Genomic DNA, 20361 nt, shown 5'->3' on the forward strand with positions numbered 1-20361 from the left:
TGCTGAGTGCAGATAGCAAAGACTCCAGTATATAGCCAAGACCTCATCCGCTCTAAGTTATTTACCTATCTTTGGGATATAATTTGCTGATTGAGAATATTTTGAATCAGGCAAACGCTCATTCTGAAAGGCAGTCTCATTCAATTGTCCTTGCAAAAAGTTTCTAGCATTTTTTTCAAACCTAGTGATATTTTTCTATATTTTAAACAGAATTTACCATTCTCTGTTGCCCTTGGATAAAGTTGGAAGGGGAAAGACATACTCAGATAGTTCCTGAGATTATCACAGATAAAAATAATTACCTTTCTAAGTATTTTTCTTGTAGAGCTGTGTTCAGTTTCTGGTGATCTGAAATGTTTTATAGCTCAATGCGTCTAGTACTGAAGAATGTCATTTATCCGCTCACATGTCCAGTTTGAAATGCTTAAGGTCTTACTCAAGTTTAATTTTTTTAATGTATTTCAGATCTGCAGTCTTAACTGCATATAATTCTTGGCAGCGCGTCCTTAGTACTTCACAATGTGTATGTGAGAAGATAGGGCTTTGGGCAGCATTCACCTGGCTGTAAAATCTATTCTTACACTTCTTTCTAGGTATTTGCATTAGCTCTGTCTTGGACTGTTTTAGAATGCTCAGTGTCTCCTGTCATGCAAATAAGCAGGAGAAGGGAATGGACATTGGCTTTTTATACCACCTTTTTGGTAGGGTTGTTCAGCTTAAAATTTACCATGAGCCTTTTTTGAAAGCACTTGTCAGAGGAATTGTTGTCTTGGAAAACAAATTTCCAAACATCAGCTTGGGAGGAGGAAGAAAAATTCCACAAGATTTATTTGGGTTTGTCATATTTTCATAGTTGCTTCATTAAGTATTGTGAAATAAGGCTCTGTATAATTTTTATGCCCTTGATTCCTTTTTGTGATTTACAACATTGTCAAGCAATGACATGTCAATCTAATGAAAAATATTACATAAGTAGAAAGGGGGCCGAGACGTTTGCTAAGGACGAACGGACTCTGGACATTTGGTTAGTTGAATGGCCATTTAATACTGCTTACTAAATGACACCTTAGCAGGAGATATGTTTGAACAAAATAAATTTTGAATTGCTGTGTTTATGAAGGTTTTATGATTATCAAATGCCTTTCCTAAAGAAGACAGGAAAGATATGGGTAGAAGAAGTTTGAAATGGTTTGGAAACCAATTGTGAGGGGTACTGTAAAAATCCCTCTCCATTGTATTTTGTTAAGACAAGCTCATAGGAAGAAGATCATAATTTATGACAGTAGTATATTTGTAAAGGATTTGATTTTTTTGAGGTTTTTTTTATAATGTGCGTTTTTCATTTAGGTATAGGTGGTGGTAACAGGAGGGTCCTCCTTTCTCTCCTTTATAATAGCTTGAAATGTCTTAAACATTCCTTGTGTTCTCTGTGGCAGCAGAAACCCAGTGGAGACTTGCCAAGATAGTTGATATGCCAAGCTATTCAACAACCGACGTATTTTCTGTTCTTTGCACAACAGATCTTGCTGCGGGAAGGTTGCAAGAAGATACTTGTTGCCGATTCTCTTTCTTTATTGAAGAAAATGCATCGAACTCAGATGAAGGGTGTTCTAGTAGACGGTGGGTACAGAGGAAATGTGGTGACTTTCAAGGTTTTGAAGTCTTTTACCTGGTTTATAGACCCAAGCCACATGACGGCCCACTCTGGAAGCTGCCCAAAAGCCTGAATATTGTACCTTATTTGTAGAGTGTAGTAGGATACTAGCTGCTTTCCCCTTTGCAAAAGAACTAGTCGTATCTCAAAAACTACAAGACCCAGAATGCAGCTTTTTCTCTTGATCAGTCTCTGCATAGCCAGTAATGTATTGTGTCCTGCAGTTTGTCTATAAAGGTGAAAAATGCTGTTCAGAATATGTTGCAGGGTGCTGATGATGCATGTGAGCAGCGCTGTAGTTCACACCAGCTGAGTGTTAATACCAAGAGGCAAAATCTGACAAATGGACAGAGGATCAGAGCTTCTGCTACAAAATGCTGCAGAGAAGTCAGGCACCCATCCTATGCTCCTTTTTTTCAGTTTGCCTTGTGCCTCTACAGTGCTGATCCTAGACAGCCTCACTCCTGCAGTTCTGCCAGCATCAGAATCAGAAGATCTAAACATTTCTTATGCTGTTAATAGAAATGCTCTTCAATTTTTAATAGACTCTGTTAGGCATCTTAAGTAAATACTTTAAGACCAAGCTCCATTTCTGTAATAGCAGTATGTTCATGCCTGCTTTATAAAAAAGTAAACATGTTTTTTTTTAACAAAGCTGTTCCAAGTTTGTTTTGTTTTGTTTTTCCAGAGGAGAATATTTGTGAATCATGCCTGTCTCCAATACTTCCCTCAGGTAGGATGCTTTTCTAGAAGAGAAAGAGGTTGTCATTTTTTTTTTATTATTTTTAGAGGAAATACTGTTTGCTTTTATTCATAGAAATGTGTAGTAGTCTCCCTTGGTAATCACTGTATAAATTTCAGTCTCCTGTGCAAAGCGTGCTTATGAATTCTGGCGTGGGAGTGGAGTCTAATTTGAACTTTTTTTGTTGCAGTAAACCCAGATTTTTTTTAATTCATCTTTGACTTTCTTATTTTCTGTTTTGAATTACATGGAATGGAAAGCAACTTTTAATTCCATCAACATAGGCATTCTCAAAGATTATTAGAACCGCAAAACTAAGCTGTTGCCACAAAATCTTGTCCAACTCTGTTGAACGATTTAGACTGAAATTGTAGATTATAAAGTTTTATGGAATATACTTTTTCTCTGAATGGTGGAAAATTCTTGGCTTCAGTCACTGCTGTCATATTTGAAACAACTTAAAACAGACTGTAGTTTTAAAACATCTTCTAAAGTTAGTCTTGAAACTAGAAGTTCAGGATATTATTTTGAAGATGTACGTTCTCCAAGGCAACTATAGTTCAAAAATACCAGTATAGTTGTTGGGCATCTTAAGAAGAAATAGTTTTATCAGGAGAATATCTGTCGTGGCATCTTCAAACAAGAATACTTAAGACAGAGTATATGAATGGTCCTATTTTTGTTTTGTTTGTTGAGTGTGCATAGCCCAGTAGAATCACAGTTTTTTAATCTGGTTTCTACCATTTTTCACTTAAATAAATAAAACCAACTATACTATGATCACATGCACCAGCATACAGACCAGAACGGTCACATGGTGATAGAAAACCTGGCAGAGCTAAATGAGGTATGTGTGTTGAGGGAATGGGAGCCAAGGAATCAAATGCGGATGATGCTGATGAGCGAGATGGTTATTCTTTGAATATGTGGATGTTGTATGTAGGCTTCTAATTGGGCTAAATATTCATGTGGGAATCGAAAGGCATATCGTGCACTTACTCAGCTTTCTTGCCAGATTTGAAGATCATGGCATGTAGTGTAGGTGCCAGAACTGCTTAATGTTCTGGTTCTCCCCGCACTAGCACAAGAATTTTTTTGCTAACTTTTGTTCAAAATGGCTGAATTATTTGGTGGTAGTTTACTTTTCTCCCTCCCCAGATTTAGCATGTAGCACATATTGACATGAAAAATTTCTGGTGAAAAGGTATACAGCACTGAAGCCGCAGAATAAAATTGTCTTGTAATTCCATCACTGGGACACATTATCTGAAACCATCGCTCCGCATGGTTTGTATAAATGAGCCAGAATAATTTGGAAATTAATTTCATAGATGTTACTTAATGTTTCTATGTATATAATAGAATGCAGGCATATACTGCTGTAGTCACTGAATCATTGTTTCATTGCCCTGTTGTAATGAATTTACTTTTCTCTTTCCCAGATGCATCCAAGTCCTTCAACGTGGTAGTGTTCCACTGCAGACATATGTTTCACAAAGAGTGCCTCCCAGTATCCAACACAGTAAGGAACTAGCTTAATCTGTCTGACACCTTTGCCAAAGATAAAAGGACAAATTATTTCCTTTTGTTAACTGTGGAGAAGGGCATGGGTCTATCAGGAATTATAATATGATTACAGTAATTATTTGTGATGATAACCCATAGTAGTAGTATGTGACTAGGGAAAGGGTGTTTAGGGCACCTGCAACTAAAGTACATCCAATTTAGAAAGAAATTGCTGCTGTTTGAGAAGTATGTTATCACTTTCTGCAATCTGAATGTGCAATGCAGCTTTAAGTCATGCAGGGAATACGACCTGTTAGATTTTTATTTTTTTTTATTAATTCTTTTCTGTTGCAGCTCTCACTCAAAGTATGTTTAATTAAAGACAAGAATAAAGGTATTTTCTCAAGTGAACCATATTAAATGATTCTGACCTGGAAGAAAAAACCCCACTCATTTCAGAGCGAATATTTAAATATCTTTGTAATCATCTTTATGCTCAGAATATGTTTTTCTTCATCAGGGAATTTTTTTTTTGCCCTCCAATGAAAACAAACCAAAATAGTAACTTCTAGATATAACCAGTTTTGAATTCAGGAATGAAAGAATCAGAATGGTAACAAAATCACAAAAAAAAAAAAAAAATTACCTTTTTGATCTTATGTCTGTCTCTGAAAATGAGCATCTAGTGCAAAAATAACTTTGGTGAATCACTTAATCTGCAAGTAACCAAGCAAAGTGCTTATAGCCATATGGAACAGCATGTATACTTAAATATGTTATGAAAATCTTAATGAATTAGATCATTTGCAAAAGAAAGCCCAACAACTAGTAAATATTTATTCAAAACTATATTTACCACATATTTTATTATTTGAGAAATAATCTAAAATTTACCTAGCATTCTCAATTTGCTGGGACAGTGGTGGGACTGGGTAACTTTTAAATGGGATTTTTAAATGTGATATGGATATTACATGATAAATTTTCTATAGTATGTATGAATACACAGGTATCTGCATATATCTGAGCCAAATTCTTCACTGCTATAGTATTTCTTGGCCTTAGGTAATCAGTTGTGTTACTGATATTTGGTTACTGGTGACATACTGAAAGGAAACTAATGCATGCATAAAGCATCGCACAGAGCTAAACATAGGAGTAACAATAAACATGTATTTGATATCAGATGGACCGGTATTCAGGACATATTCTCAGCTGTTGGAAATCTGTGGAGCGATATCCAAAGACAGAGCTGTAACTAAGACATCCAGTAGTCAGTGGAGCCGACCAAGTGACTTACTCTCTTCTTTATCTATGAAGATAATCAGCAACATTTTTACTTTGTGTTTTTCATTTTTGTTTGGAGGAAATTTGATCTTACTCTCCTGGAGGGTGGTGGTAATACGCTCAGAGTGAGTGGTGAGGTGTATTGCTCTCTTACTCCAGACTCCAGAATAGCCTGCTTTATTGTGTTCCACTATATCACCTTCCAACACCTAGCCATGAACGTGTCTGTCCTAGTTTTGGCTGGGATAGAGTTAATTTTCTTCCTAGTAGTTGGTATAGCGCTGTGTTTTGGATTTAGGATGAGAATAATGTTGATAACACACTGATGTTTTGGTTGTTGCTGAGCACTGCTTACACTAAGTCAAGGACTTTTCAGCTTCTCATACTGCCCTGCCAGCGAGGAGGCTGGAGGTGCACAAGAAGCTGGGAGGGGACACAACCAGGACAGCTGACCCAAACTGGCCAAAGGGATATTCCATACCATGTGATGTCGTGCTGAACAAAAAATGGGGGGGAGTTGGCCAGGGTAGGGCATGTCTGCTGCTTGGGAACTGGCTGGGCATTGGTCAGTGGGTGGTGAGCAATTGCATTGTGCATCACTTATTTTGTATATTCTTTTATCATTTTAATTATTTTCCCTTCCTTTTCTGTCCTATTAAATTGTCTTTATCTCAGCCCACGAGTTTTACCTTTTTTCCGATTCTCTCCCCCATCCCACTGCGGGGGAGCGAGCAAACGGCTGTGCGGTGTTTAGCTGCCTGCCGCGTTAAACCACAACAGTGTCTATAGGGAACAGCCTGACTGTGAATAGTCGCATTGAGAAAGGCATTTTTCATTCATCTCCTGACATTCTAACGTGGCTACATCTCTCTAAGAGATTCTTGTTTTCTTTTTAATTTCTAGGTATCTCCTGTCCAGTTCTGCAACATATGCAGTGCCAAACACCGAGGGCCAGGAAGCGCAATCCTGGAGATGAAGAAATAGCAGTCCCCTAGTTCTCCATGCCAGTCTGTGACACCAACTCTGTTAGGACCACGCAGAGCCACTGTAGTTTCTGTTAGTCATCATTTCTGTATATAATTCTGATTGTGGTTTAAAACTGGTTTCTATAAGTCATCCAGCTTATTGAACGTTTTCAGGAAAGAGAAAATGTGAAAGTCTTTCCCTAGTAAGTCTTTGTTATGCAATTCATATGTCACTGTTCCTTTGCTCAGCTTCTTACTTAACTCTGGAACAGAAAAGAGAAATAAAATGGGAAGAAAAAAAAAACACGTTTGGAAACTTGTGCTTGCTGTCAGTTAATGTGCTTTACAGTTTGAAGCCATATCGGGCTTATGGTTAGATATTGTAAAGAAAGATGAATTGCTGTGAATTCAGCTCACCAGACTACTTTAGTCCTGATTTAGTCTATTAGTGAACTGTTTAACTTGAGACCCATAGGAGTCTGACTGCTTTCAGTGGAACTGCTTCAGGACTTGAAGCTGGCTGTGTGCTGACTCATATGTTAAATTAACAAACTCATTAACTGTTAATTCCATACATTGGCAATTTACCTTGGTTGTATGGTTGCACATTCATAGTTTGTTATAAAGTGGTTATTTTCTTAATTGATCTTCACAATGCAGTAGTTTAAGGTGGGCTTTTTTCATGTTAAATTCATCCAGAAACTTTATTTTTAAATGTTAAATGTTAGCAGTAGGTCTTTACACTTACTTTATAAGTGTGGTTGCGATGTATGATTTCGTTTAAGTACAGGGGGAAAAAAAACCATCTGACCTTTCAAAGATAAGTTCTATAGGAGTTTCTTTTGGCCTTAGCAATTTAATAGCTAAGTTAAATAAGTTTATTTGAATGTTAACAAGAAATATTTATTTTTAATTTCAGCAGTGTTCTGTTTTGTTGATCCAAAGGAGGTGATCTTTCAGAGTGTCTTCACAGTAATGTAATCTCTTTATAATGTCCTGTGATTAAATTAAATATAAGCATCTTTTCCCTAAGGAAAATAATTTTTCAGAACTCCCAAGATATTTTTCCTCTTTTTAATAACTGGAGTTTGAAAGTAAAAATACATTGGTTTACCATCAGATTGTGAAGTTTAAACAAGTAATTAACATCATGACTTCTGAAACAACAGTATAGTGATACTGCAGTGTATCTGTAAAACTGGAAAACCTCTCAGTTCTTCTGTACCTTACTCCCATGTAGGTACACCTTAAAATAATTTACATTGTATAAACTTGGATTTCTAGTTTATATAAATTCAGTATACTCTTTTTATGTCCTCCAGGCAGTTGGCTGAGCTGGTCTAGCAATCTGAAGAGTGATTTTTGTTGTACAGTGTGTAGACCTATACAATACTGGAATAAAATTTTAAGTGTATTAGAAGTGCTAGGATTTACTCTGCATGGTTACAGAGACAAAATTGTCATTAAAAGGATAGATCTCTCAAAAACATAGCAATCATTCTATTGCAATAATACAGCTGAGGAAAAAATAAAAAATGGTGCAGATTATTTATGGACCTGCAGTAGATGAAATAACAGAAGGATAGGAACTTTGTAGTGCAGAGCATAGTTCGCGTATGTCAAGCTTCACTCATATAAATTATCGCCTGGCTCTGTAGCAGTTCATTTTCAGCTGCTAGTACACATTCTCAGCTATGTTGTTTATTTATCCATTCTTTATTAGACTGATCAGGAAAGCTGCTTTGATTCCTAGTAAACGAAATGCTCCAGTGAGCTCAAGAGCTCTTTCACCATGATATTTGAGCTATCGCATGCCTGTAGACAAGTTCAGAAACTTTTTAAAAAACCTCTTCTTCAGTAGCTCTAAGCAGCTTTTCTATATTATACCCTAAGAATGCACTGTGCAATGCCATAAGCTGTCAGCTTCGGGAGGAAAAAGTCAAATTACTTCTGAACAGTTATGCCACAAAGTGTTCTGTAGCTCAGAGTTATATGATAACTTAAAGCAGGTATATTGTTTACTTCAGCTTGGCCTTAAATTCCCTAAAGCATTTTTGAGCGTTCAGTGACTCAGTTTGTTAGCCTGCCATCACCGGCAATCATATTGCATTATACCCTGGCATATTCTTTGCGTTATGTGAGTAATTTTAAATCATTATATAAAAATCTAATCAAAATCTTCTCTAAATGCAAAGCTGCTTTCATTTGGGCTTCAGGGACTACCCTTTTCATGTTCCTGAATTCTAAATTTGCTCATTAAGATTCAGGAAGAAATGTACAGTCCTGACTTTGATTCACTTTTCTTCCTAAGAAACCTTCACATCATAGAAAATGTCTGAGCTTAGAGTCTAAAATATTCAGCTACCCAAGAGCTTTTCTTCTGGAGAACAGTTCTGCCTAAGTAGCTGCCTTAAAGTTGCATAACCCTTCAGAAAAGTACAGAATAGCACTCACCCAGTTTCACCAGAGCTTATTTAAGGTGTCAGTCCATTTATCAAAGTGCTTATGCTTCTAACTAAGGTAAACTTAAGGTAAATTTAACAAGGGAAATACTGTTTTTTCACTGATCCATCTAGTTCTGTGTGATTTCTTCAATAGGGACCAATAAAGCTAACTGAAAGGATATATGGTGGGTCAAGTAAGAATGACTTTGTCTGCCATATCAGAGAGACAAAGCTATTTTGATTGTAATGAGTCTTCGGATGATATTTCTCATCTGTTTTATTATTTTGAGACCCACAATGCCTGTAGGTGTGTGATAGGCTTGGTGGGAATGTTGGGCTACACTGAAGATTTTGGTGGGCCCAAAAGAGTGAGGAGCTAGCGGTGCTTGGTGAGCATGAGGCTATTTAGTCCTGCTGAGACCTCAGTTAAAAGTGACAGCATCGGGATAAAGGCTGACTTCTGCAAAAGGAGGAGTTAATCTGTTCCTAGCAGACCTGTGAGGACTGGGAGGGACCTGCCAGGAGTAAAGCTCTAGCCAGCAATTTGTGGGACAAGTAAGAGGTGCCTGTTGCTCTTGTAATACATCAATTATTTATTGGATGATCTTTTTATGGCTGATAGACAATGTCTGAAAGGGGCTGGGCAGGCTCTGCAGATCTTTTGGGTCTCATTGAAGTTGAGGTGAACGACTGGCTTTTGCCATCTCCTGCTACAGCTGAATCTCGTGCATTTACTGGCCAGTAGCTGTGTCTCAGTGGGCTTGAGGCAGTGCTACCAGATCAGTGGTGTATTGAATCAGCTGTGTTTGGTGCTTGGGCAAGAGCCTGCTGCCCAACATCACATGAAGCAGTGGGTCAGTTAATACTTCAAGGAGTCATTCTACATACAAGGTACGTCCTCTAGCTGTAGCTGTATCTGACAGCTGCTCACCTGTGCGAAACCTTGAACACAGCGAGTATTGTGTATTGGAACAGGAGTAAGTCGTTCCGTGTCTGAAACTGATCTTGCGTTACAGAGCCAGAGCAAAGACAAAGTGAGTTGTTTGTCCATTTCTAGATCCACATCATATTCCTATTTGAAATAAGTGTTTTCATGGACAGTTGTTGCCAAGGACTTGACTGCAGATTTGTCAAGGACTACTGTAAAGCAAAGAACAAGAAATATCCAGTTGTCTGCTATGTTTTGTAATGTATTTTTAGTAGGAGACTGTGCTGCAATATCTTTTTCTAAATTTTGGCTGATAGCTGGATAGAGGCTGTCAACATTCTGTATAGACTGCACAGGTTGGCTTATCAAGTTTTCATCTTAGGAAATTTAATCAGTTTCTACCTTAAAGTTAATGGTTATTCAGCTAGAGTCTTCTAAGCGGGCACCATGTTACTCTTTGGTGTTGTATACACTACCACAGTGGGTTTTTTTGCTCGGTGAGTAAAATTCCTGACTGCAATTCAAGGGAACTGGAATTGCAAATAACCCCTTAAATGAAAAGCTCATGTTGGATTTCCCATTTCTGAAATGTTGTGATTTAGCATTCAAGTATTGTATGTCTTGGTCATCCTTGAAAATACAGCATCATTTCTGCAGGTTTGTTGGACTGGTCTCTGCCTGTGTCATTTGATAGCAGTTTGAAAAAATACTTGCAGGAAAATTCTTACCTAATGCTGAACAAGGACCATTACCTGAATGAGGAAAATCTCTGTGAGAAGCCTGTTTTCCCTCTCTCCTGTTGTTTTACACTTCTGACTTTGTATCCATGCAGCATAAATTTTACCCGTGTTTAGAAATGCTAGACACGACATCAGGGTCCCTTCTTCTGTAGAAGAGCTCCCCCCTCGAGCACATCTTTGCCAAATACTAGCTCTAAATCAATTGCTGTACTCTCAAAAAAACCCTAAACAAGACTTGTAAGAAATGAAATGCCACATTTAGAGAATGACTCTTTAATTCTATACTTTTGGGACTGTCTTCTTACTCCACTGTGCCATGAAAGATTAATTTTCTCTTGGCATTAGAGAAATCCCTAGATGATGTGTTTTCTGTTCTTCAAGACAATGTGTGCTTCCTTTGACTATAATCAAATATTAAATTATGCAGAAAACAGGACATCTGAAGTGTCTGAGGCATCAAACGCACAAGAGAATAGGATGTGTGAGAAATTCTGAGAAGTCAGTGAGTCATAGTGGGAGTGACATAAATGTAGTCTTAAAAGGCTTCAATAAATGGTGATCATAATAAGCTTTTGCAGTAGAGCAGGTCTTAGAGGCTCTGATGTGTTTAGGCTGTGACATTCCCCCAGGAGTCTGCAGTCTGAACGGAGGAGGCTGCTGGTGGCTTTTGCTGCTGGGTTGTGCTTATGACCAGTTGTGGTGCTGCAGCAGCAGGAGTCAGAAACCTGCTGAGTGGAGGCTGGTACCCCTCCAGCCTGAAGGAACTGCCAGGGCTGGAGGTGTAGTAGAGTAATTAGGGGCTAGAAAGTGGCAGGAGCTGCAGAGGGCAGTTGAATTGTTGGTTTTTTTTCCCTCTTGCTTTTAGTCTGATCCCAGTAGGATTTAAGTCCAATTAGGTTGACATGGTAATGGTATCTTGGTGTCTGATGGCTGTAAAATAGCATTTAGCAAGATGTCAGCCAGATGATGTGTTCCAAATAGTGTTCACATAGGATGCAGATTTGTCTGTCTCTGGTGGCAGTGAGGGACAAGAGCCACAATAAACAGCTGTGGATTTTTTTTTTAAATCAGATTAAGGGAAATGTTTTTTAAAATGAGCAACCGTCTCACATATTACCATGTCTTGCACACAATAAAGTAGTAGCACTGGAAGGTGCAGGTGACAATAGTGGTTTTACTTTGTAGGACCCATTCAGTAGCAGCTATTTTTGCATGTGCTGGCACAAGAGTCACTGAAGCACTTTTCAGTGTGTCCAACACCAGCTAGTAAGAGTCTTCATCTGGAATTTCTGCAAAGTAATAGAAATCTTTAGTTGAATAAAATCAAAGCTGGGAAGCATATTCTCTGCAATCTGTAAAGCTGAGCCAAGAATATGTTTCTGGCATAACTCAGTTGTATGCTATGCAGATTTTCATTCTCTCTGCAGTATCCAAAAACTTTCTGGTGATGCTCTATGTTCTGTTTATGTTACGTTTACATTTTTATTACATTATTACTATGTTCTGTTTACATTATCCCATATTCGTTCTCTCTCTCTCTCTCTCTCTCTCCTTCTCCCCTTCTCCCTCCACCCCTGCAAAGTTACATTCATTGGAGTGAGTGCCTTGTTTTGAATTGAATAGTGATTTTCAGTCACTATCTGCAAACACAGACACTGGGCTGTGTATGTGTTAAGGTGGCCGAGATCAAAAGTGCATGCTTTGTATGTCATGTGGAAGGTAGCCAGATCGTTGTTCATCCTTAGTTCCAGGGGAGTTCATTCCCAAGTGTCAAGCCAAAGAAAATATTTTCCTTCGGAAGTGAACTTTCCAGAAAAACAGTAATTTTCAGTGGTGCCAGAAGAATCACTGAGGTAGGAAGAAACCTCTCAAGATCATCTAGTCCAGTCCCCCTGCTCCCGCATTGGTTGTTCCGTCACTTTCCCAGGGATTGAGATAAGGCTGATGAACCTGTGGTTCCTCAGATCCTACTTCTTGTCTTTCTTAAAGATGATGATATCCCAGAGGATCAGTTAAAACAAGGACTACAGCCTTGAAGAATGACACTTGCTTTCTTCCAGTCTTCAGGAAGCTCTTCTGATTGACATGGCCTTTCAAAGATAATCCAGAAATTTTTCTTCATGCTGAAGGCTTTGTGCCTGTGTATTTTGTAATGCTGCAGTCCAGTCCAGAGCTGAAGCCAGTATAAATTACTGTGGGGTTAGATCGTGGTCCCCAACAAAAGGGCAGATGTTCCTAAGTGCCTGGCTTGGCAAAAGTGTTACTCAGTATTTACAATCATTATTCACAGAAACAATGCCCACTTCCTTAGCAGTGGTAAAAATGCAGTTGCATTTAAGCACATTTCTGGCATGCAAATTTTCCTTTGCTGCCTCTTTCTTTCACAGGTAACTGCTGCTTGTCTTGCTCACTTGGATAACCAACAACTGCCCTTGCGGCTCTCGCCACCTGGGAATTGCAGTGGAAATCCTCTGTTCCTCCAAGAGCTATGTCACGCTGCTTTGAAGCTCTTAATCTTGCATCAGCTCAACAAGCAGATGTAACGTCTTGTCATTAGTGAAGAACAAAGGATGAAGCTGGACACTTACTTGTCCCTAAGTACCAAGGAGGAATGAATGAAAATACATTGCATGTCATAGGAAGAAGAAAAAATGGCAGGCCCTTTTTGGGGAAAGGTGCGAGAAATTTTATTTCTTTAGCAGAATCACTATAGAGGATTAGGTACTGATTTCATTAAAAAACCCCACAGATTTTTTGGTACGGTATGCATAAAGCAGGCTGTAATGCCTACGCTAGATGGCAGAGATCAGAGGTGATGGGCTCAAGTCAGGCTCATCAGCATATACAAAATCCTCTGCAGCTATTTTAGAGCTTAATGAAAGTTCTGCTTTTATAGGGTACGTTGTATTCACTGCTGTTCCCTGTGGTTTACTTTTCATTATAGGACTCATTCAACTTTAACAGGCTGAAAAGCAGGTAGCCTGTATGTGCATCTCCTCCGTGCTCAATAGCCATGCTTCATATCTGTAGATTCAGGCAGCTCGGCAGTCACAGGCTGCAAGGCTGCAAACTGATGTCAGGAGGACCTTTGATTGCTGAAGTCTGTGTTGGAGCTTTTGAAACATGAGACAGGTTTTGTTTCTGCTGAAACTGATGACAAATTTGCCTTGACTCAGTTTGCATTATGAATAAATACTATAAAATCAATTAGATCAGGAACTTTTCCTTTTGAGCTGGCTGTGATAGTCTGTAACTGCTTAGATGCAGGTAGTACAAAATTATTTTAATAGTGGAGCTTGATGGTCATCCATAGGATTCACTGACACAGAGGTTTATGACTCCCATTTATCGTTCTGGGAAACAGTGAAAACCATTTTAGCTAATAACATGTACTTCCAAAACTATTAAAACAAAATTATAAGGGCATTTAAAGAGGTAATACCTTGTGCTGCTCCTGTGAAATATGAGTGTGTTGATAGTTGTAGTTGTTTTTAAATGCTTCTTCCCACATGCTGCACTGCAGTGTTATAGTGGAAAGGCTCATGCTGTTGGATCTGAAGAACGAAAATCTAGTTGTCTTGCACAATGAGATTAGTTAAAGAAATTAAATTATCAGGCTTTCTTAAACAGATTTTTCTAGATATTGAATCCTTCCTCTCCTCTTCTGCCTCACCCCAACCAGTTCTTTTGTGACTGCAACCAGCCTTTACACTGAATTGAATCAAACCACGTTACTGAATTCATTCACTATTCATTCAGTTACTATCTTACAGTTCATGCACTGGCAGGTGATGAGATGATTTTGTATACTTTGTTGGGGATGAATCCCAGCAAATGAAATCTAAAACTGGCCGCTGATTTCTGGTGTGATGTCATGCTTATCATTTGATTCTGGTCTACTGCAAATTTCTGTGTATCCTTTTTGGAAAAAAAAAAACAACAGCCAAAACCCCCTTCCTATTTCCCTTTTTGTCCATTGTGATGGTGGCTGTGTTGTCTCAAGAGTATTCATAGTAACCGTTGCCAGCGCATGATCGTGTACGAGAAATAACCTAAAAGGGATTAGGAATATAAAACACTTAGGTCTATTAAAATCCTCATGGTAACACTTCTGAAATATTCCCAGTAGCTGAAGCATGAAAAGTAGAAAGGCAGAGTCCCAAAATATACTTGAGAAAATAGCATGGTGAAAGGAATTTATAAGGAAGTGGGTTCCATCTAAGCTGGTATGGAATTAAGTTTCTGGCACTGAAATAAGTTAAAGATGTTTTAAACCAAAGACTAACAAGGAATTTTGTTAGTCTTCACCCAGAAGACTCCAACAGTGAAGCTACGAAAACTCTGTAAAGCAAAAAGAGAGATTTTAATATATTTCACGTAGGGAACAGTAAAAAAAGAATCTTATAAAAAGAAACTCTAAAACCTGTAATTGGGTACCATAAAATTCAGAGCAAGATGTAATGTATGTCACAGAAGTGCTGTTTGGGAGGGATCTCTGAAGGTTATCTAGTCCAGGCTTGAGGTTTTGCTGAGAAGAATGTATCACTAAGACACGATGATACCAACGTTCAAATCAAGTATCAGAGAAAACCTTGTGAGTGAAAGGCAGGCACCGTACATTTAGGGAAAATTAGAATCCAAGGAGGTAAATAAATGAATGCTATCGACAAATAATAGAGAATCAGTAAGGACCTGAAATATTCTGCCTGCATAGAAAGCACAATAATAGCAGGGATACGTTGTCAGCCACTCGACCAATATGGTAGCACGGAGTGCAAGGAGCCAAGGTCAGAAAGAGCGGTAACACTGGCGGACTTCAGCCGTGCCTGTGTAAGTTACAATGAGGCATCATGAGAAACTACATTTTCAGGGCTACAAACAACTACCCCTCGAAGCACCTCAGCAGAGAGCATGAAAGGAGAAGCAGCCTTGATTTTTGCCCTGGGAACTGCACAGGACCCGAGTGCTACAACTGAAAGGCACTTAGTAAGAGAGTCCTGTGATCAAATTCAATCTGTCACAGTAAAGCTTAACTGTTCAAAAAAAAACAAAACCAAAAAAAAGAACTATATAAAAATGAGGGAGCAAATTAAAAGCAGTTAAGTGTTTACAAGTGGTATGAAAAATGCTAAATTCACAATAGTGGACTCTTTTTTTTTTTTTTTTTTTTTTTTAAAAAGCATCTCCTCTTTCCAAAGCAAGCCTAGATAGACTGCAAAGTAAAGAGAGTGCTTAGATGTAAACAGATCTTCAAAAAATGCACATTGTGTCTAGAGAAGGAAAACGGAAAAGAACATTATGTTCTGGCAAGCCACAATAAAGTAGGCCAAGACACTCAATGAGAAGCAATATGCTAAAACTGGCAAAGCTAACAATAAAAACCCCATCAGCAAGCTGTATGTAAGGCCACCTGTAGAAAATGGAAGCAAAGAGGTGTTTCAACAGAGAGACCCCAGCAGGAAAAACAAATCTGTTCTTTGAAGTAAGTATTGAACAAGTATTTATTATGACAGTGTTCAAGGAAAGCCTAGAAGGAAGACTTTTTTAACATGGAAACTTCTGAAATTAAACTGTTTGTAGAAAACATAGGAAAAAATCAATAAATAGTATCAAACCACATGCATCAGTAGGTATTCACCTAAAACTCTGGTGGATCTCGAGACAGGATATTGCTATATGATTAACTGTGTGTGTAAATTGTCTTTCAAGTAAGTCTTAATACTAGAAAAACAGAAAGTAGTAAATATGACACTAATATTTTCTGAAAGGCTTAATGACAAATCCATAGAAATACAGACCAGTAATTCTCACTTCTTTGCGGGCAAAATCAACAGAAGTGCTATTTAAAAAAAATACACATGGATATATCTATTTTATATCTTACATTGGGGAAAAGTGAACACGGATTACGGAGATGGAAGTTATGCCTCCCATTTATCTGAGTTTCTAGAAGGACTTGATGAACCTGCCAATAACTGATTCAGATGGTATAGTGATTTTACACTTGAAAACCCCCAAAACCTCATGTTAAAATCATTCAACAGTTTTGTTTTTGTGTTGTTTTTTTTTTAAAAAAAAAGGCAGTGAAACAAGAAGCAAAGGGTTTCTAATAGATTTAAGTCTCTTTAAATGTGACTTGATGTACAATCAACTTTCACAAGGAAGGAGTGATAGCAGGTAAATTTCCACAGCGGTAAGTGTTGGGGCTCAGTGTTCAGCATAATCAGTGATCATCTGGAAAAGGGCAGGATAGCAAAAAAACAAACAACCAACCAAAAAAACCCAAAACCATTTGCTAATAATATAACAGTAGCCAGAGTCAAAACTGAAAGCTCACTGAGAACATGTTTTTACTAATGATCTGGATGCAGGAGTTGAATGCACCATTAGCAAGTTTGCTGATGATACCAAACTGGGAGGTGCTGTTGACTCTCCCAAGGGACAAGAGGCCTTGCAGAGGGATCTGGATAGATTGGAGCACTGGGCAATCATGAACGGCACGACACTGAACAAGAACAAACGCCGGATTCTGCACCTGGGATGGAGTAAGGCCAGGCACAAGTATAAGTGGCTGAGTGGAGAGTGGAGTGGCTGGAGAGAAGCCCTGCAGAAAGGGGTCTGGGGGTGCTGGTTGGCAGGAGGCTCAACAGGAGTCAGCAGTGTGCCCTGGCAGCCAAGAGGGCAAACCGCATCCTGGGGTGTATCAAACACAGCACAACCAGCTGGGCAGAAGGGGTGATTATCCCACTGTATTTGGTGCTGGTGCGGCCTCACCTTGAGGATTGTGTGTGGTTCTGGGCCCCACCATTTAAGAAGGATGTTCGGGTCCTTGAATGTGTCCCAAGAAGGGCACCATAGCTGGTGAAGGGGCTGGAAGGCATGTCCTCTGAGGAGTGGCTGAGGACACAGGGTTTGTCTAGTTTGGAGAGAAGGAGGCTGAGGGGCGACCTCGTGGCTCTCTGCAGCTTCCTGAGGAGGGGACGTGGAGAGGGAGGTGCTGATCCCTTCTCCCTGGTACCCAGTGCCAGGGCGCATGGGAATGGCTCAATGCTGCGTTCGTCACGGGAGGTTGGGACTTGACATGAGGAAACCTTTCTTTCCCAAGAGGGTGGTCAAACCCTGGAACAGGTTTCCTAGAGGGGTGGTCAATGCCCTATGCTGGTCAGTGTTTAAGAGGCATTTGGGACAATGTGGTCCTTAACACCATGCTTGAACTTTTGGTCAGCCCTGAAGTGGTCAGGCAGTTGGACTAGATGGTCATTGTAGGGGCCTTCCAGCTGAACTATCCCTTCCCATCCCCCTTCCCTCTTCCCTTCCCTTCTTCTTTGCTGCTTCTTCCCTTTTTTTCTTTTTCATACCTCCTTCTTTCCCTACCAGTACATGCTGAGGAAATCTCTGATGCCATTTCTTCCCAGCCCTGGACCAGCAGAAGGCACTGAATACCCATAACCGTGTCCTAGCCTAGGCATTGCCTCTGTCACCTTGTGGGAAGGAGGCACGTACCTTTGATGGGGGTGAGAGCTGTGGATCGTCTCAAGAAAACTGGACCATCTGCACAAATCTGCAAGCAGCAAGTGTGAAGTGCAGTTTTGGAAAGTCTTCTGTGTTCATCGGGTTCAGCTGGCTTTCCACAGGATGGCAAAACCCCACATCTCTGACCCTGGCGAGGCTCAAAGATCAAGCCCTCAGTCTGAAGCAGGACGTGCTCCTCAACTAAAGGGTTGCAGATCTTTTTGAGGTGAGCAATACCTGTTCATTTCCCATGGATTTTGTTTTGCTCCGTGTACTCATTTTTAGAAATGCCTGAGCTGTTTCTCGTGGAAAAACTTGCCAAACCAAAAGAGCCTGAGAACAGCAGGACTCCCTCAGAGAGAAGGTCCATCTGGCCCAATACTCGGTCTCCAAAGTGGCCAACCATCAATGTCCCCAGGAGAGCCTATGAGCAGTGCAAGCCTACTTCTGCCAGGGCCCTGGACCCGCTCATAGGCCTCAGTGGCTGGGACCGGCCTCCCCTGGGACCCCAGCCCCACCGTCTCCTGCCAAGGGCCCAGGGGACGTGTCTCAGCTGGGCCTGGGGCCGACTGAAGTCCCTGCCTGAGCCATGTTGTAGGGGTGCCCATCTCTGCCCCTGTCTCCTGGGTGGGCCTGGGCCCTGCACTGCAGAGAGCTGCTCTCCTGGATGGAGCCCTCAGGCCTCGGGCATGGCTTGGCATCCATAACTCTAGGCATAACATAGCATAACTGTTCTATTCCCCACACTCACCATGATTCAAATAAGGATGAGGCTGTTATTTGCCTAAAATGCCAGGGGTTTTTCAGCTCCAAAAACACTTTCAAGGACACATCACACAAAGGTCACAAGTGGAAACGGGATTTTATTTGTATTTGTATTTTTCTGACTCTGTCTCAGAGCTGATGCTCACCAGCCTTAACACAATGCGCATGTGCAGCCAGGAGCAGGCTGATGCGCTCTTCAGTTGAGCTTCAAGAAACCTCCCTTGCAGCCTGGCAAAGGCAAGGCACAGAGCTGCAGAACGTAGCAGCAGGAACACAGGCCAAGCAGTCCCTGCTTCCTGAAGAGTGAGAACGTGAAGGATGAGGATCAGGACCAACCACACCAAAGAAGAAGAAGAAGAAAGAAGAAGAGGTGTGTGGTACCGTGGGGTATTTTCCAAAGTATGACGCGTATTGATGACGAGCATACATCTGCCTTCCAAAACTTGCTCCGCCGCTGTGCTTCTTGGGCAGTGATGCATGAAAAGCGCTCTCGTGCCTGCCCTGCGCTTGGGTTGCAGGCAGGGAGAGCTGCAAAGTGGCAGCTGCGGATGGTGCAGCGAGCCTGGAGCCCTTCCAAGCCCCGGCTGTTTTGCACAAGCAAGAAGCCCTGGGGAAATGGAGCCAAGGGAAGAGCAGAGCTCGCGCCTTTGCAAACCTGCCATGGGCAAGAGAGGCAGAGAGAGGCAGGGCACGAGCGGCGCCTCGGAGGCGCAGGAGCAGCAGGCAGGGACTGAGCGGAAAGGGCCCAGAGGAGCCCTGACAAGGGGCTGTGCTCAATGCTACAGAGGACAAGAAGCAACCCCCGGGGGCCCCCCTGGGCCCGCCCTGGGAGCCTGGAAAGCTTCCTCCCCGGATGCGGGGCACGAGGGCCACCTTCGTGGAGCAGGAGCAGCAGGCACTTAGCCAAAATGGCCCAAAGCAGCCCTGGCAAGTGCCCGTGCTCAACGCTGCGGAGGAAGGCAAAAACCCCCGGAGACACTTGCTAGCCTGCCGTGGGGAAAAAAAGCCTTCCTCCCCCCAGCTGCAGGGCACGAGAGGCCATCTTCGTGGTGCATGAGCAGCAGGCAGTAACCCAGCCAAAAGGGACGAGAGGAGCCCTGACAAGTGGTCATGCTCAGTGCTGCAGAGGAAGGCAAAAAACCCCCGGGGAGCAGTGCCAATGTGCCCCGGGGGAAAATTCCTTCCTGACCCCAGCGCTGGCGATCGGCTATTCCCTGAGCACGTGAGCAAGACCTGCCTCCTCGTCCCACAGCCTGGTCACGCCTCCCAGCAGATGCCCAAGCCCTCTTCTCCCTCACCCTGGAGCCACCTCAGGAGCTTCCCAGAGTGGCCCAATGTCCCCGGCCTGAGCGACCTCGGGGGCAAGAATCCTCCCTGCGCCTGGTGGGACGCCAGTGGCTGCTCCAAAGCCCTGGGACCCCTTGCTTGTTATCTACCATCTCTGCATCCCATTTCTTACGGCTGCTGCTGCCCCTGGCTCCGTGGCGGATGAGGACGGCGAGCTCTGCAGTGCTCCTCCAGAAGGCATTCCCTTGCTCTTGCCACTGCTATCCAGCTGAAAAGGCCTGACAGCCTCGGGCACCTCCAGGGCTTGGTGGTTCTCCTCATCTCCTGAGGGGCTTGCATCTGTTCCCCACAGGCTGAAGCAGGATTTCCATCTGTCAGGTGGGCTTTGAAGGGGGCCCCGCCGGGAGCTGCCCTTGCACCGCAGAACCTGCAGCAGAGTCGTCCAGCCTCCGGTCTTCCTCCCTCAGCCCCTGACAGGGGGGGGGGCCAAGTAATTCCACCGGCTCCTCAAGGACTTCCTCGGGGATGTCT

At 41.6% G+C, this 20361-nt stretch overlaps 1 protein-coding gene across 1 annotated transcript in view; it reads left to right on the forward strand.

The window, feature by feature from the left end:
* Window positions 1-10186, forward strand: part of VPS41 (VPS41 subunit of HOPS complex) — a 113915-nt gene extending 103729 nt beyond the window's left edge. The window contains exons 26-29 of the mRNA XM_087767068.1: window positions 1521-1620; window positions 2343-2387; window positions 3839-3918; window positions 6093-10186. Of these exons, the coding sequence (XP_087623194.1) occupies window positions 1521-1620; window positions 2343-2387; window positions 3839-3918; window positions 6093-6173 (306 nt within the window). The 3' untranslated portion in view covers window positions 6174-10186. The remainder of the gene's footprint in view (window positions 1-1520; window positions 1621-2342; window positions 2388-3838; window positions 3919-6092) is intronic.
* The last annotated feature ends 10175 nt before the right edge of the window (window positions 10187-20361 follow it).

This window comes from Nipponia nippon, unplaced genomic scaffold (genome assembly GCF_047370975.1).
Source record: "Nipponia nippon isolate SJK-2023a ecotype South Korea unplaced genomic scaffold, ASM4737097v1 scaffold_1, whole genome shotgun sequence".
Lineage (NCBI taxonomy): Eukaryota > Metazoa > Chordata > Aves > Pelecaniformes > Threskiornithidae > Nipponia > Nipponia nippon.